At 38.0% G+C, this 16,088-nt stretch overlaps 1 protein-coding gene across 3 annotated transcripts in view; it reads right to left on the bottom strand.

Annotated features, from left to right (window-relative positions):
- Positions 1-16,088, bottom strand: part of prkcz (protein kinase C, zeta) — a 111,739-nt gene that overhangs the window by 78,974 nt on the left and 16,677 nt on the right. The window contains exon 1 of one of the 3 annotated variants that reach the window (XM_084087365.1): positions 9,952-10,363. The exons of 1 other annotated variant lie outside the window; for it this stretch is intronic. Coding sequence is in view for 1 of the 2 variants with exons in the window: in XM_084087364.1 (XP_083943490.1) it covers positions 9,543-9,564 (22 nt within the window). In the remaining variant the exon portion in view is untranslated. Of the gene's footprint in view, positions 1-9,542; positions 9,753-9,951; positions 10,364-16,088 lie in introns of those variants that run through there. One more of the 3 variants, XM_084087364.1, reaches the window with a different exon arrangement.

Here is a 16,088-nt window from a genome sequence, read left to right as displayed (position 1 = left end):
ACAAGCCCACCATAATTTCTTCAAAGTCTCTTAGCTGCTGCGCTACACAATCACATGTCCAAAAGATTCTGGCTAAATAATGATTTGATCTGGATTCTCAACCATTTTATAACCAGAGTACATTTACAGGACGTGCTAAGATGTGCCTGAAGAGAATAAGCTGACAGTCCCTGGTGAATTAGTTTGGGTGTGTGCACCGATGAGACTGCAGCTGAAAAATCCCTGAGTCATCATAATCACAGCATTCGCTAATTACAAAACAAAATCACTGCAAACATCAAATCATCATGCAAAGCATATTGCTCTTGAGCAAACATCCTTTTTACATATACTTTTACAAAGACTGTTTGGAAATTAACAAAATGACTGTTTTGCATTGGTTTCCATATCAAATTTGTATGAAAAAAAAGGCTAATTGTAAGGCAGCAAATCAGTGTTCAAAAATGTAACTAAATAATCATACTCTTAATTATTATATCTTTGTCAAGTTTTTTGGGTCAAACATTTTAAACATCATTAAAACAAAATAATTTTCATTTTCATCTTGATTAACTTAATTGTAAGATATCGTAGATGGCATTTTATGCCTTGTTGCAACCCTTACTAACTTTTGATAGAGACCAATTACAATTCAGTATGCAAATTTTACATTGACATCATCACTGGCAGTTACTGTATATACTGAATGCCTTTCTGTCAGTCAATGAGAGATTTCACTACTTTAATCTAAAATTTTCTTAATTATAGAGGATATAAAAACACCTTGCAAGAACTATAATTATTAAAATTACTAAGATATAAACAGGTTAATGAAATGAGTTTTGAGTTGAGAAGAGCCCCAGGTATTTAACTGAACATGAGTAAAGATGCATGTTAACAAACCTCACAGCAGAGCACCACTGAGAGTGTGATGTGGGTGGAAAAGTGAAGTCACCTCTTTCTCTCTGGTGGGCGAAGGAGAGAAAAAAGTGGCAAAACACTTGTTTATTTTTCAAGCATTGTCACAAGACAGACCGTTTGAGAACATCCGAAATTCAGATCCCTAATGTACCCTTAAACCTCTGCCCGTTGCCCGCAAAGTCAACACTCTAGGAGCCATTCACAGACCGCTCCTTGAGCCGCCCATCCTTGGTTTAGAAATGTTTGAGAAAAGCGGTGATAAGCAGTCTGGAAAGTTTCACAACTCTTCAAACTTCTATTTGAGTCCAAATCCTCCTAATAAGCCTCCAGCATTTCTGAAACTAACCCTAAAGTTATCCAGTATCTATTCAGGGCATGTTATATCATAATCGCCCACATGTACAGCACTGGAATGACAGCGCAGCTCTCAGCTTTTGCTTAGCCAACACAAGAGTGCACTGGAAGAATTGTGCTATCCCTTTATTACTGAATCAAAAAAAGCTGCCATTTAGACTTATAGATCCCCCAAAGGATCTACGTGGGGTTTAAATAAAATCAAAGAACAAATGTGCAATGATGACTCATCTAATCCAAGATAATAAAACAGTGTTATAGCCAAAGATCCAGCTTTCTTTCTCTTTCATATTGCTGCACTGAACGCGGACTCAAGCTACAGTACAAAAAATATTAAGATTGCTGGTTTACGAAATAAGGAATCTCCCCCAATGATAAACACACAAGCTTTACTAAACAAAACTATGACTATAATTACAATTTTGCTCGGATTGATCTTAACAGGTACATGTTTGTTAGAGAGCGAGCGAGAGAGAGAGAGAGAGAGAGAGAGAGAGAGAGAGAGAGAGAGAGAGAGAGCATGTCAACAACTGGTGTCTCTCACTCTGACAGTCATCTGCTCAGGCTGTGAAACATGAAGGGAGGGGTAAGACAGAAAAAGAAGGCAAAGTGAGGAAAGAGAAAATGTGAGAAAAGGCTGTGGACCCCAAGATAGAGACAGAATTGTACTTATTGCTCACAGTCAAATAATCTTACCATTTTCCTCATCTCATTTCTTTACAGTGGAAGGCCTTCAATTAAACTGAGACAGGCAGAATGGTATATTTAACTTGAACCTGAAAGAAAATATTTTTCCTCAAAATGTATGGGGAAATAATGGACAAATACTTTGAGTTTCAACTGCAACACAAAGAAAACTTGTAACTGCTACTATATACAGGACACAACTAACTCCTCTGACCAAAATTGGACTGTGGCTTTTAGATCACACAAAAATATTAAGCAGGACAACTGTTTTCAACGTTCATAATAACAAGAAATGGTTCCTGAGCTGGTTCAAATCAGCAAATCAGAATGATTTCTGAAGGATCATGTGACACTGAATACTGAAGGGATGGCTGCTGAATTAATACTAATAATGTTGTTGTTTTATCATACTGACCACAAACTTTCGAACGGTATTATACATTCAAAATTAGCAGAATTTCTGAGAAACAAACTAAAAATATGAATGACATCCTGCACAACACAGATTTTTGTCCAATCAAATGGTCTAGAATGAGAATGTACCAATACCACTTTCAAATGACAAGTGAGAAGATAAGCACAGTATTAAAATATTAAAAAAAGGAGTGTCTTTTCAATATGTCCCATCCAAACTTAGGTTGTCAAAACATGAAATAAAACTACACTCATCAAGCCATAAGCATTACATAACTTTACACATTTACACCATCTTAAAACAGCAGATCATATATTCTAATAGGCACAATACTGGAAGGAACATGAACACTTGTGAAGGAAACACAGAAATGCCATAATGAGAGCACTACCTCAGCATTTAATTCATCTTATTGATTAAACCATTAATTGGCTTGAACATCCTCTCACCCTGGATCACACTGTGATTTTGTTGCTGTATAACAAAACGGTTCAGGATAAATAACAGCATCAAACTGTGCTCATCAAACTCTTCATGTGGTTCTGATAAGGTTTTCGTCTGAAAAAGTAAAACTTGCGGTTTGTTAATTGACGTGAGGGAAGCAAAGCTTGATAGACTGTTTAGGGAAGAGAGCATCACATTGATTAAGGGAACTATGCAAATAATATCTGACTGATTACTCGGCTACAAAACCACTCAGATCTAATCATTGCAGAGCGATTTCATTTGCCAGCTGGACAGATCTACTCATCAGAAAGACACCAAGACACCATTTTCTCCGCTGGAATAATCTACCTTTACATCTTAGACTGGCTCCCTCTTTAGGTTATTTTAAACGAAACATGAAATTACATTTGCTAGAATTAGCGTTTGGTTCAGTAGGTTCATTGGAAAGAGGCTCTTCACAGATGTTTGTTAGTCATTGTTTTGTCTGAAAGTACATTTTATTTATGTAATTTTATTGTGTGACTATACAGCACATTGGTCAACATTACGTTGTTTTAATTGTGCTTTATAAATAAAATAAATAAAAAAATTAAATGAATGAAATTTTACCATAAAAGTGCAAATATTGTCTATTTATTTATTTGTGGACCATATATATATATATATATATATATATATATATATATTACAAGAAAAAAAGATAATTCATGATTAAGAATTATTATTATTATTATTATTTTTTTTTTTAAACATTTGCAATTATGTGCACCTTATAATGTTCACAACCAGGGTTGTAGCAACCATTATACCATCACCATTACCATTTTTTGAGAATAACCTTTTGCCTGCCCTATAAAATGACAACGTTAAAGGGATAGTTCCACCCAAAATCAAAATTCTGTCATCATATAGAATATGGGTAACCAAACAGTTGATGGGCCCCATTGACTTCCATATGGAAAAAATACTATGGAAGTCAATGGGGCCCATCAACTGTTTGGTTACCCATATTCTTCTAAATATCTTATTTTGTGTTCAGCAGAAGAGAGAAATTCATACAGGTTTGGAACAACCTGAGGATGAGTAAATGATGACAGAATTTTTATTTTTGGCTGAACTATCCCTTTATGACCGAGCAGAAGCATGATCTGCCACCCTCCTCCTTTCAACAGGTCAACAACTGGTGACTGTTTAGCCTAAACAGAGTTTATTTAGCTTAGTTTAGAGTTTACTCTGTTTAGCCGATTTACTGCGTAAAAATGGCTCATAAAGATTGGCAATGTGCAAAAATAAGGGTTTATAAAGCATGACATCTATTTCGAGAGAGCCTTAAAACACAAAACAAACCAGAAAAGGCAAATCATTATAGCCACAGGGAAAAATCTCTCCAAGCCATTTAGTAAATCGAGAAAAAACAAGTGCATTGTAGTGTAGTGTTAACACAAGTATTCTCTTGTAATAGCTATTTATTTGCGAGTTTGACAAACTGTTCAAATGTGATGAATTTATATACAATTGCATATATTTGATACATATATTCAAATTTATCCTTATGATGTAAGTTACTGAAGTATAATGGTTCAAGGGAATGTTTGAATGTTCTTAAAGAAACACTACAGCATCATAATATGGCATCAAACTGGAAGTACAGCACAGAGAAATGAAGTCCTTGGCCTCTCTGACAGTAGATAAGAGGTCTGGGTCGGTTATTGTGTGGACAGAACACTAAGCACTGGCACCCACTTAAGACTCCTGCAAACATTGTTCTGGACCACAAAAGACGGAGAGAGAAGAGAAAGAGGCAGAGGACAGGAGGATATGGGGAGAGAAGTACTAAGAGGATGAATGCATGTCTATTTTAAGATGGGTGTCTGAGCAGCTAGGCTCACGGCTCGGGGCACTGCTGGTGTCTGATCCACATTTCAGTCCTTCATTGTGCGAGCAGAATCACATGACGGAGAGAGAAGAGGGGGATTGGACTCATGCTCTTTGTAAATTCAGATAAAACCGCTTTCTAATCGTGGCTGCTTCTGGTGGTGATTTCACATGTAGATCTGGGGGGATTTCATTTATCTGCCTTATAGTGATCTGTAAAGTATGTTTTATCTTAAAAATAGTGAATAGACTATCCTCATCTAAACATATTTACACCACAAAAAAAAAATAAATAAAAAAAAAAAATTCATGGCTAACGGCTTGAGAACTACCAAGTAACAAAACTGTTTGTTGAAACAAACTGAATACTGTATATCAGGGGATTTCTTCAAATATGGGAAGCATTTTTCAAGGGGTTAATTTTATTTAAAAAAAATAATAATAATATATATATTTTTTAATTAAACCATTACAATAAGAAAACAAACAGCAAAACAAAACAACAATGAAACAAAAAGCAACTAATAAAAACAACAATGAACAAATGAAATTTTATACTTTTTTATTTTTATTATACAATGTTCACATATTTTTAAAATGCCTTTTATGTAGAGATTTGATTATTTTACCCAGACATTTAATCTTAAATTATGAAAATCCAAAATAAAATAAAAAACTTATTATCAATTACATTTTAAAACTAAAATAATCTACACAAACATTTAAGTAAAAAAAAGTTTTAATATTTATTTTGTGAAAATGATATACATTTTAACGGTCCGCCAGTCTCACAACAACCAACAATCTGACCCCTATTAAAGTTAGCAAAAAGTTTATTCATAATCAAGTTATAATTCAAATTACGCAAAGAAAAGAAATTTTAAGAAAAAATAATTTTGTGTATTTAAAAACGCTAGTAATGAAAATAGCCAAGGCAATATTGATTAAAAACGTTATTTCCACCACTGTCATTTCCACAATGATGTTTGAGGGGGGGGGATACATTTTTAAAAAAAATCCACTTTTGGACATTATTAGTTGACAAATGAAATAAACTAGAAATGAAAAAAAAAATTAAGTGAGTTTTTTAATAAAAGTACCCATAATTGAAGAAAAACCCATAATCATATTTCAGAACACCCACTTAAAATTTGTAAGAATAGTTACAAGAAATGACTAAGTAACCACTAAATAATGAACATCCAGCATATGTTCCAGCGTGGATGTTTTATGACGGAAGGTTTTCATTGCGGAGGACATCGAATAAAATCTAACCTGGCTGCTGGAGGAGTGGAAAGAAGGAGGAAAGAACAGCAGCATAGATAATGAACAGAAGAGAGTGACCAGCGTGGGAGAGAGGGAGATAACGATAACAGTGGAGGAAGAGAAGAGTGAAAAAAACAGAAAGATCATGAGCGCAGGAGTGAAAGATGGGCAGTCAAACGCAGCGGAAGAAGCTGAGTTGGTAAGATGGTTAGAGAGAGCTGATGGACAGAGAACGAGGGAGAGAAAAGAAAAAGAACAACACAGAGGAGAGGAGGGTGAAGTCAGAAAGTCAGTTAATGAGCAGGAAAGAATGACGAGTGTGGGAGAGAAATAATGAGGGGGGGGGGGGGGGGTCTTCAACACTTCATTACATTCTCCATTTTACAGCAATCTGTCTTCCTGAGAAGATCCACCATATTTATTAACCTCATAACAGCCATTACATGACAAAAAAACCTTACCCGGCAACAGCTAACATAACAAGCTAGCACCTTCTTACACCTATTTCCTAAAATAGCCACAAAACATGGGCGCAACAGAGCAGAATGAAAAGAGAAACCTCCAATGCTTTTGCCCTCCATTAAACCCTGAAGAAAAGGTTAAACTGAGAACTACAGACTTATCACTGACTAGTTGCGATACATCACATGCAATGACAGGATATAAACCAGACATCTGGATTCATTCTTTCATTGTTTGTTATATGAGCAAGAAACCGTTCTACGTCAACTCTGAAGGTCACTGAACTGTTGGTCACTAGTAGGTGGATTAAGTTGTGGGCTGCCTAGCTGGAAAACACAAATTAGTATTGCGGGTAAAAATTAAAATGCAATTTTCAACATGTTGCTGCTAAAAGGCAAAATGTGTGAATATAAATTGCAGTAGTGCATAATGCATTATATGAACAAGATCAATGCATGAATCAAACTCAATGCCCACGGTTTCTGATGTGGTTTTCCAGGCATCCTTTTTTATTTATTGCTATATGTGGGCTGAGACAAAACATTTAGGACTGTGAATTTGTGTGAAATCACTCACAGTAGCATGAATTTCTTTCTCTGTCTTGCATACTCTTGTCTCAAAGGAGACGAATCAAATGAGATGTGCTGTCTTTGTTCCTACTGATCGTTGGCGTGTTGTCGCTTCTCATTTGAATAAAATTCAACTTTTCTGGTCTTTGCTGAGTCGGTGGACACGTCCACATCATGTAGGAGACCCTGAGGAGAATCCACCAACAATGTTGAAACCGATTGACTTTCTTTCATGAAAATGATCTCCAGAGGTGACTCTACAATATCTCCACCGGCGGAGAACCTGATAAATCTGAGAAGCATCCATCATCCTGCTGACAAAACCGGCTGACTGGCTTCTGCTGGTTAGTGCTGGCTTGGTGCTGATAGCTTGTGGACCATATATCTGCTAAAACTGCTGACTGAAGTTCTTCCTTGTGAAGTTTGGTTTAAACTAGTGAAAAAAAATCTGAAGGGTGTAAGGGGACTTATGTTGATGTGTTTAAGTGGTTCAAATCTGGCTTACGCCCTCATTCAATCCCATCCCAACTCTATGGCCCTGTCCCAAATGGCACACTTCATATGCACATTACGGTCTTGTGGACTTACAATGGCTGCCGTGTACGGGTGTCCGTTAAGTCCATCAGACCATAGGATGTCCCATTTGTCATTTTAGGTGTCAGAAGGGTGCTCGTAAGCGACACTTTTGCTGAGCCCGCATTGGTGCAAGCTCCGCGGCAGACTTCTTCCCGACAGTCAAAGTGGCATTACATCACGAAAGTGCAGAAGACCGTGAGAGCTTAGGGTGCCATTTGGGACAGGGCCAATGTTTCCCTGCATTTTCCGGTCTACTCTATATCAGTGGTTCATAACCTTTGTTATGAAGGTTTTGGTCCATAACCACCCATTGTCCACAGTAATAGTCGAAGGCCCTACTTTTCCAGTTGTTCATTATTTACTGGATAATGCTTAAGAATTTTAAAAAGTATTTTTACTTATTTTACTTATAGTTTAGAGCTTGGTCAAAGTCCCTTTAAGACAGGTCATTTCACTCGGCGGCCATCTTTGAAACGCCTCTCGGCCATGCAAGTGCAGCTCCTATCTCTTTGAATGGGGAAACATCAAATTCTCCAAAACTGTTCACCAATCTTACGATTAAATTTCATATTTGAAATCACCACAGTTACTGTCTGACTGTTTATATAGGAACTGGAACTTCTAATGGCAGCTGCTGTGACGCGATGACTTTACCAATCGGCGATTGGCTCTTATTTAGAAGGCGGGACTTATTCCACCATATTGAGCATTGCACTTTTCCCCATTCAAAACAATACGAGTGACGCGTCTTGTGTTATTCTATAGTCTTTGGCTTGGCTTAACTACAAAAATGTATATTCATAAAGTGTATAAAATGCCATAGATTAATTTATATGGCTTTTCCAAGTCTAGAGACTTTATAATTCTTTCTTTTTTTTTAAAGTTGAGAGGGAGAATTAAATAAAAAAACATGACATATCATGGAAACTAGCTTTTAAGTCTGAAAGTCAAATGTTAATTGTGCAGAGTGAAAGAGAAATTAATGTGCAATCAATCAGTTTTCAAAGAACAAATCATCATGCATTTATGTTACTTACATAATAGTTAGCCAAATACCTTTAAGATACCAGCATCACATCTGTATTAGCTGGCTACAGCAGAAATGTTAATATCCACTGAACTGAACCATCATCTACAATATAATAAATCACCAAACTCATCAATAACCCTTGGAAGATTTGTTAGAAGACATTTACATCACATCATCAGGGTTCTCCCGAGCAGGCGCAGTTGTGCTGCAGTGGCCATATTTAGATTTATTGCCAATCAATACTGGAACAGGTGGATTATATGACATCCCAACACAGACACTGCAGCTAAAAACAGCAACACCGAATAGCGTTCAACACACAAACTACTGCTTTCGGCAACTTTATTGGCCTCCTCGGTCTGAAACATCAAGGACAGACTAAATGCACCATGAAAACAAACCAAACAGCAATCAATGAACCAAAGATCCCAAAGGACCCGCCATGCATCTGACAGCAGGGTCAACCCAAATCCCGCTGTATCTGCAGGTACTTGTGGTATAAGTCAACTCAAAATTAATCTAGCGTCACACAGCAACAGTATCAGGGTCTTGCCGTTCCAGCAGAGCACAATTCCCCTTTGTTATTTTCCCAAGAGCGTCAAAAACAAACTAATGCGAATGTGACTCCTTGTGTCTTTGGACATGGGAAGGATGCAGAGCCTCGTGTTTGGGTGCATCATGGCCAAGAGGTGGTGGATAACTGACATCTCGCTAATTATGTCAGTCAGACTTAAATAATGCATGAGCGTCTATTTTAACCACCCTCTTTGGAGAGCGAGGGGCAGGATGAAGCCACTCATAATGACATAAATACCCTCATTTTGAGTCGACAGTCAAAACTGCAAATTTCCTTTCATTAGTGGCCACAAACACAAACCCCACAGCCTTTCTCGTGACACATCTGAAAAGAAAATAAGCACACAATAACCCGAAGCAAGATGATACAATACCGTTCACATACCGTCAGCATTCTTAGGATGCATTGGGTCTCCAGCACCAAGAGAGAGACCGAAGTAGGGAGTATGTGTCTTCCTTTGTGTATGAAAGCTAAATGAAAGGATGCTAGTTGCTCACTGGAACTCTGACTAAAGCATGCCAGGTAGGTAGTCGCACACACATACACCCGCACGCAACGCTGCCGCACTAGCCAAAAGGGTTTAAACCCAAGTATGGCAAGTAAGGCGGGCCATCAAATCACTGCAGGTGAGATGAAAATAAAGAGAATGCATAAAACACACATGCTTGCACAAGGACTGGACACACAGCGGATTCGGTCACGCTAGCTCAATGTCAATCACATCCGTACACAAAGACAGCGGCAAAATGATGGAGTGGACAAATGGAAGAGATCTCAACAGTGCGGTGCTCACCAGTATCTTCCTGTTTTCTGCTCGTTTCAGCACATTTCCCCTGGCAGCCTCCAACGACGCACCGGCTACATCCCCTCCTCCCTCGCGGTCTCCTCTGTTCGCTCAATCTCTCCTCTTCCTTGTGACTTATTTAATTATTTCTCCCCCTCCCTGCCGTTCTGTCGCTCCCTGCATGCAGTCGTTACAGCTGGCTGTCCTTGTATAGGCTGCGTCCTCGATGGACGGACGGATGGATGAAGGGATGTTTCTATCAAGAGCGGACGGCTCTGCTGGAAGCCTTAATTGAGATGGGCGGCACAGACAAAAGGAGGGAGTTCCTGCAACACAGACGGATATTTTTGCTACGGTGCCTGGCTCTGCTCTGCACTCTTTGCCTCTTCTCTCTATTATTTCACTCTCTCACCCTTTTCTCTCTCTCTCTCTCTCTCTCTGTCTCTCATCCTTTCGTCAGGGTGTAGCTGGGTCCCCAGAGAGCCGGTGGCAAACAGCTGAGGGGCATTGTGGAAAACGCGGCGTGGAGCAGGAGGGTGACTGGAACGGAGCATCAGGGTGGATGTGAAAGAGCTTAGTGTGTGGTGAATGAGGAGGAGTGGAAGAGGAGAACGGGGGATGAAGTGTCTGATAATGGCAGGGACTGTTTGCTAATTAGTGGTAATTTGAACAAACCCAAACTCAAAGTATTACATTTCACCATTTACTGTTTGTGGAACAGACACCTCAAATAATATGGATTGTTGAAGAAAGCCATGCTAGCACTTTTTTAAGTCGGTTGTGTGACGGATAAAATAGATAAAATACTTCACAGATTAACAGTGAAAAAGGAATCTGAGCAACATCATATTATATAGAGACTTGGAGGAGGGCTCTCTTCACTTAGGCCTGTAAGCAACCACCTAGCAACTATCCAAAACACCATACCAACCACCTAGCCACGCCCTAGCAACCATAGCAGCCACTTAGACATTACCTGGCGATCACCCAGAACATTTCACTTAGCAACACTTAGCAGTTCAACAACCACTAACACTTCCTTTGGAAAAATGTAGTACCAAAATATCATGAAAATATTATCTATTCAGTAATGTCCATCGCCCTAATGAACTGAGGATAGCCAATTATAAGAGAGCATTTGCATTTAAAATGGAGGAAAAAATGTGGGGGGGAAATGTGCAGTGATTTGTAGATTAGTCAGTCAATGTGCACTGTGCAGTGTGACAAACCTTCTGAAATAATCTAGTTTTTGATGTTAAACAAACAGTAAGTGTTTGCAACCACTGATAGAATCAAAGGACTCGAGACAGCAGCGAAAACCCTGAAGACTTTGAGATCAGTGATTAAACTGACAGAGACCTCCTACACACCTCAGCGGAGACGGAGTCTTGTAGAAACGGGAGAGACTGAGCTTATGAAGATCCTGTATGTCTTCCTATCAGTGACTCTCAAGAGTGTCAAGAACCATCATCAAACAAGGAAGCACTTTTGCAGAGTGCTATTATTGCTGCAGCTAAAGCACTAATTCACCCAAAAATTACAATTATGTCCCTATTACTCATTACTTTTGGATGAACTATCCCTCCATAAATTTCATTCTGTTCCATGCACAAAATTATTATGGTTTTTAAAAGACTTAGAATAAGTCATATTGACTACTTTTGCGGTTCTTTTATGAAAATGAAATGAAATTGAATTAATTTGAATAAATATATTTTTTAAATGGTTTGAATGAATGATTCAATGACTCACTCATAAAGACTTCACCTGTCTCATTACTGGATGAACAGCATTTTTGAACGAATCTCTTGAATGAATGATTCAATGACAAATCATTTTTTTAACAGTCACTTGTCGCCACCAACCAGTATAACGAACAATGTAGATACAATCTTTACTAGATACAATCTTTACTATAAGTGTCAAGTTACTTTCAAAAGGTGATTTACTCGATTTCTCGCTACTGTAGACAACAGTGTTTATATCCAAACTAAACTTTTAGTTTTATCCCAGTACATCTTTGATAATTTGAATCAGTGTAACGCAAAAATAATGATACTGTGTGTTTGAAAGACTGTTTGTGAAGCTGTTTCATACCTATAGCCTACATGACAACTGCCTTCTCGGGCTCAGTGGCAATGCAGATTTGAATGTTTGCTGTAATCATACTTGTCAAAGGTTTAATAAACAGAGACGAATCAATGTCATTTAAGAACAAGATCACGTGTTTGAAACGAGATTGCAATATTTTAACAATTATTCGTGCAGCTCTACTAGTCACAATCCCACAAAAAGGCTTTAACTTTTCTGTGGATAAAAGCAGCCATGATCAGTGAAGCAGATTATTCCTGAATAAAGGTTATAATTCTTTGTCCCTACAACACTGTACCAGAGCCACTCAAAGTTACTGAGCTTTCATGCACGACGTGAATAACTAACCTTTCACAGTAATAAGCCCAGACCAATTCCACACAACAGTAAACAGCTGAACCTGAGGTCTTTACACTGTCAAATCACACAGTCACTTTGATTCCTGTGTTCAGCACCGCTGCATCACACATGAGTGTGGACTGGACTTCTGAAATGAGGGAGCAAAGTCCTTTTAGGGTTTTTTTAGTCTAATAAATTCATGTTCCATTTGATGTCCACACAGTTTCTGGTTAAATATGATCAACAAACACCCAAATCGAAAACATTTGTATTTTATATATAAGCATACTATTTATTTAAACCAAGTCGCATCAGAGTAAAAACCATTAAAGTTAATATAATGCCCTTTTCACAAGATGTAAAATAAGTCTTTGATGTCCCCAGAGTGTGTATTTGAAGTTTTAGCTCAAAATAACCCAAAGATATTTTTATATAGCATGTTAAAATTGTCACTTTTTGAGGGTGAGCAAAAACACACGTTTTGTGTCTGTTCCTTTAAATGCAAATGAGCTGCTGCTCCCGGCACAGAGGGCGGAGCTTCAACAGCTTGCATTCACACAGACATGCACTGAAAATTTCAAAAACCTTTAGCCTTTTATGTTCAAACAGGAGTCAGACAATAATGGAGAGACTCAAGAAGTGACAACATGTAGAATGCAACAGGACGTTTCTGAAGGGTTAGTTGATGAATTTATGTAGCTTATGTGTAGTTATCTTCTAGTCATTGATTAGCATATTCTGTCTTGATAATCTATAAATCGTGTTGAGAGGGCGGGGTTTATATAAATTTTAGGGTTGGTGATGTCACTAACTCTGGAGGAATGTTGTGTAGTCCCTACCAGCCGTTTGTTGTAGTCCTTAAAAAACGATTTCTTTAAAAGCAAATATATTCCTTTGCTTTGAACTTTGAGTGTTGTAACTTTGCAGATGTTGTTTATGCTCAAACAGCAACATTACACACTAACTAAAGTAAAAAAAAGTGAAATCAATCAACCACCCCTTTAAGTTTATGCATTTTTTTTTTTATTGTTTCTGAAAATAATAACTACAGAAATACAACAAAAATGTTGCTTTTTTTGGAATTTTGATTTGTTACTACGTTACATGATAAAATAAAAGGCTAAATGTTTGCAGACCAATTATTTTGTGATATCAAAATTATTATATAATTATTGTATTTAATAATTACTATTTATTATTATTATTAAATAGTTTATTTTACAGTGAAATATTCCAATTTTTTATTTAATAATGATAATTATTATTATTATTCAATAAAAATAAGAAATATTACTATCATAAAATAGTATTTTAAAAAAACAAATAATAATAATAATAATAATAATAACAACAACAATAGAAAACTGTAAAATTACAATACTAATATTTATGCCTGAATTAATGTTTTAATTTTCAAATGTTAATTCATTAAGCTTTTACTATGGTGGAAAACTACGACAAGCCCAATTTTCTCTTTTGTTGACAATGGCCGGTTTGTAAGCACGTTTGGAATAATGTTGTATAAGCATGTTTGGAAAGATGGTTGTATACATTCCCAAAATGCATAAGTGACCCAAACTTAGAGCACGTACAGAGATGAGATCATGAGTAGCAGCATTTACTTCGAACCGAACCGTTCCAAGACACTGAAAACCGTGCTTCACTGGAAAACATGCAGCATATGTATTTATTTTATTTAACTGCCTCTCTCACCTCCTCTGAGAAAACACCTGACACAAATACAGCACAAATTGCTGACAAGGAGAAAGAAAACTGGGCCAGAACAGAAACGAACACAGACAGGAGTTAACAGCCTGTCACAAATCATTATGTACCGACAGAACGGCATTCAGAGAGGGTCAGACAAACACCTCTCATGTACAAAGCAAGACCACATCCACAGTTAACTGAAGACATCATTCAGACAAAGAACAGAAACGCAAGGTACTTTCATCTGTATGCAATGCAAAGCAAAAGAGGCTCCAAAACACACACACACACACTCACAAGTATACAAAGCATATTAAGAGCATTCCTCGTAGGCACATTCAAGATGCACCAGGGAACCATCAACAGAATTAGCACTATGACAGGGCAGCACACAATTCTCTCTCACACACACAAACAGCACAGACCGCATCTTTCACGCCTGAGCCGTAGGCAAGAATGATCGTGAATTCATAATGCTTTCAGAAAGGGGCAGCCATTCTCTGTACGAGGCACTGAGTCAGCAGTTCAGCCCCGTCTGGCCTTCAGGGCAGTAAATGTGCACATTAACACAGGATTACTGTGCAGTTACCAATGTGGCATACGACCCCACTGAGAGAGAGGACATTTTTCCACCATAAAATCTTACCTAAAAGACACTAAAACTAAATCTATCACCCTTTTTCAAGAATAGTTCACCTAGAAATAAAAATTCTCCTTGAAATAAAAATGTACTCCTATTAACTCCACCTCAAGTCATTCCAATGTATAAAACTTTTCTCTGCATTTTTGTATTCTTGCATATATATCTCTGTACATTTGACTACTAAATTGCTATTTGTTATTATTATTTATTCATTTGTTTTCTTAAGTTCATCTTATTTTACCATTTTAACCCATTTATTTATATTCAATACACAATCTAAGTAGTAGTAAGTTGCATCCTGCATATACACTCACCTAAAGGATTATTAGGAACACCATACTAATACTGTGTTTGACCCCCTTTCGCCTTCAGAACTGCCTTAATTCTACGTGGCATTGATTCAACAAGGTGCTGAAAGCATTCTTTAGAAATGTTGGCCCATATTGATAGGATAGCATCTTGCAGTTGATGGAGATTTGTGGGATGCACATCCAGGGCACGAAGCTCCCGTTCCACCACATCCCAAAGATGCTCTATTGGGTTGAGATCTGGTGACTGTGGGGACCATTTTAGTACAGTGAACTCATTGTCATGTTCAAGAAACCAATTTGAAATGATTCGAGCTTTGTGACATGGTGCATTATCCTGCTGGAAGTAGCCATCAGAGGATGGGTACATGGTGGTCATAAAGGGATGGACATGGTCAGAAACAATGCTCAGGTAGGCCGTGGCATTTAAACGATGCCCAATTGGCACTAAGGGGCCTAAAGTGTGCCAAGAAAACATCCCCCACACCATTACACCACCACCACCAGCCTGCACAGTGGTAACAAGGCATGATGGATCCATGTTCTCATTCTGTTTACGCCAAATTCTGACTCTACCATCTGAATGTCTCAACAGAAATCGAGACCAGGCAACATTTTTCCAGTCTTCAACTGTCCAATTTTGGTGAGCTCGTGCAAATTGTAGCCTCTTTTTCCTATTTGTAGTGGAGATGAGTGGTACCCGGTGGGGTCTTCTGCTGTTGTAGCCCATCCGCCTCAAGGTTGTGCGTGTTGTGGCTTCACAAATGCTTTGCTGCATACCTCGGTTGTAACGAGTGGTTATTTCAGTCAAAGTTGCTCTTCTATCAGCTTGAATCAGTCTGCCCATTCTCCTCTGACCTCTAGCATCAACAAGGCATTTTTGCCCACAGGACTGCCGCATACTGGATGTTTTTCCCTTTTCACACCATTCTTTGCAAACCCTAGAAATGGTTGTGCGTGAAAATCCCAGTAACTGAGCAGATTGCGAAATACTCAGACCGGCCCGTCTGGCACCAACAACCATGCCACGCTTAAAATTGCTTAAATCACCTTTC

Source organism: Abramis brama (genome assembly GCF_963993115.1).
Source record: "Abramis brama genome assembly, chromosome: 16".
Classification (NCBI taxonomy): Eukaryota; Metazoa; Chordata; class Actinopteri; order Cypriniformes; family Leuciscidae; genus Abramis; species Abramis brama.
The sequence above is the reverse complement of the archived record's forward strand: the minus strand, read 5'-3'. Positions and strand labels throughout refer to the sequence as shown.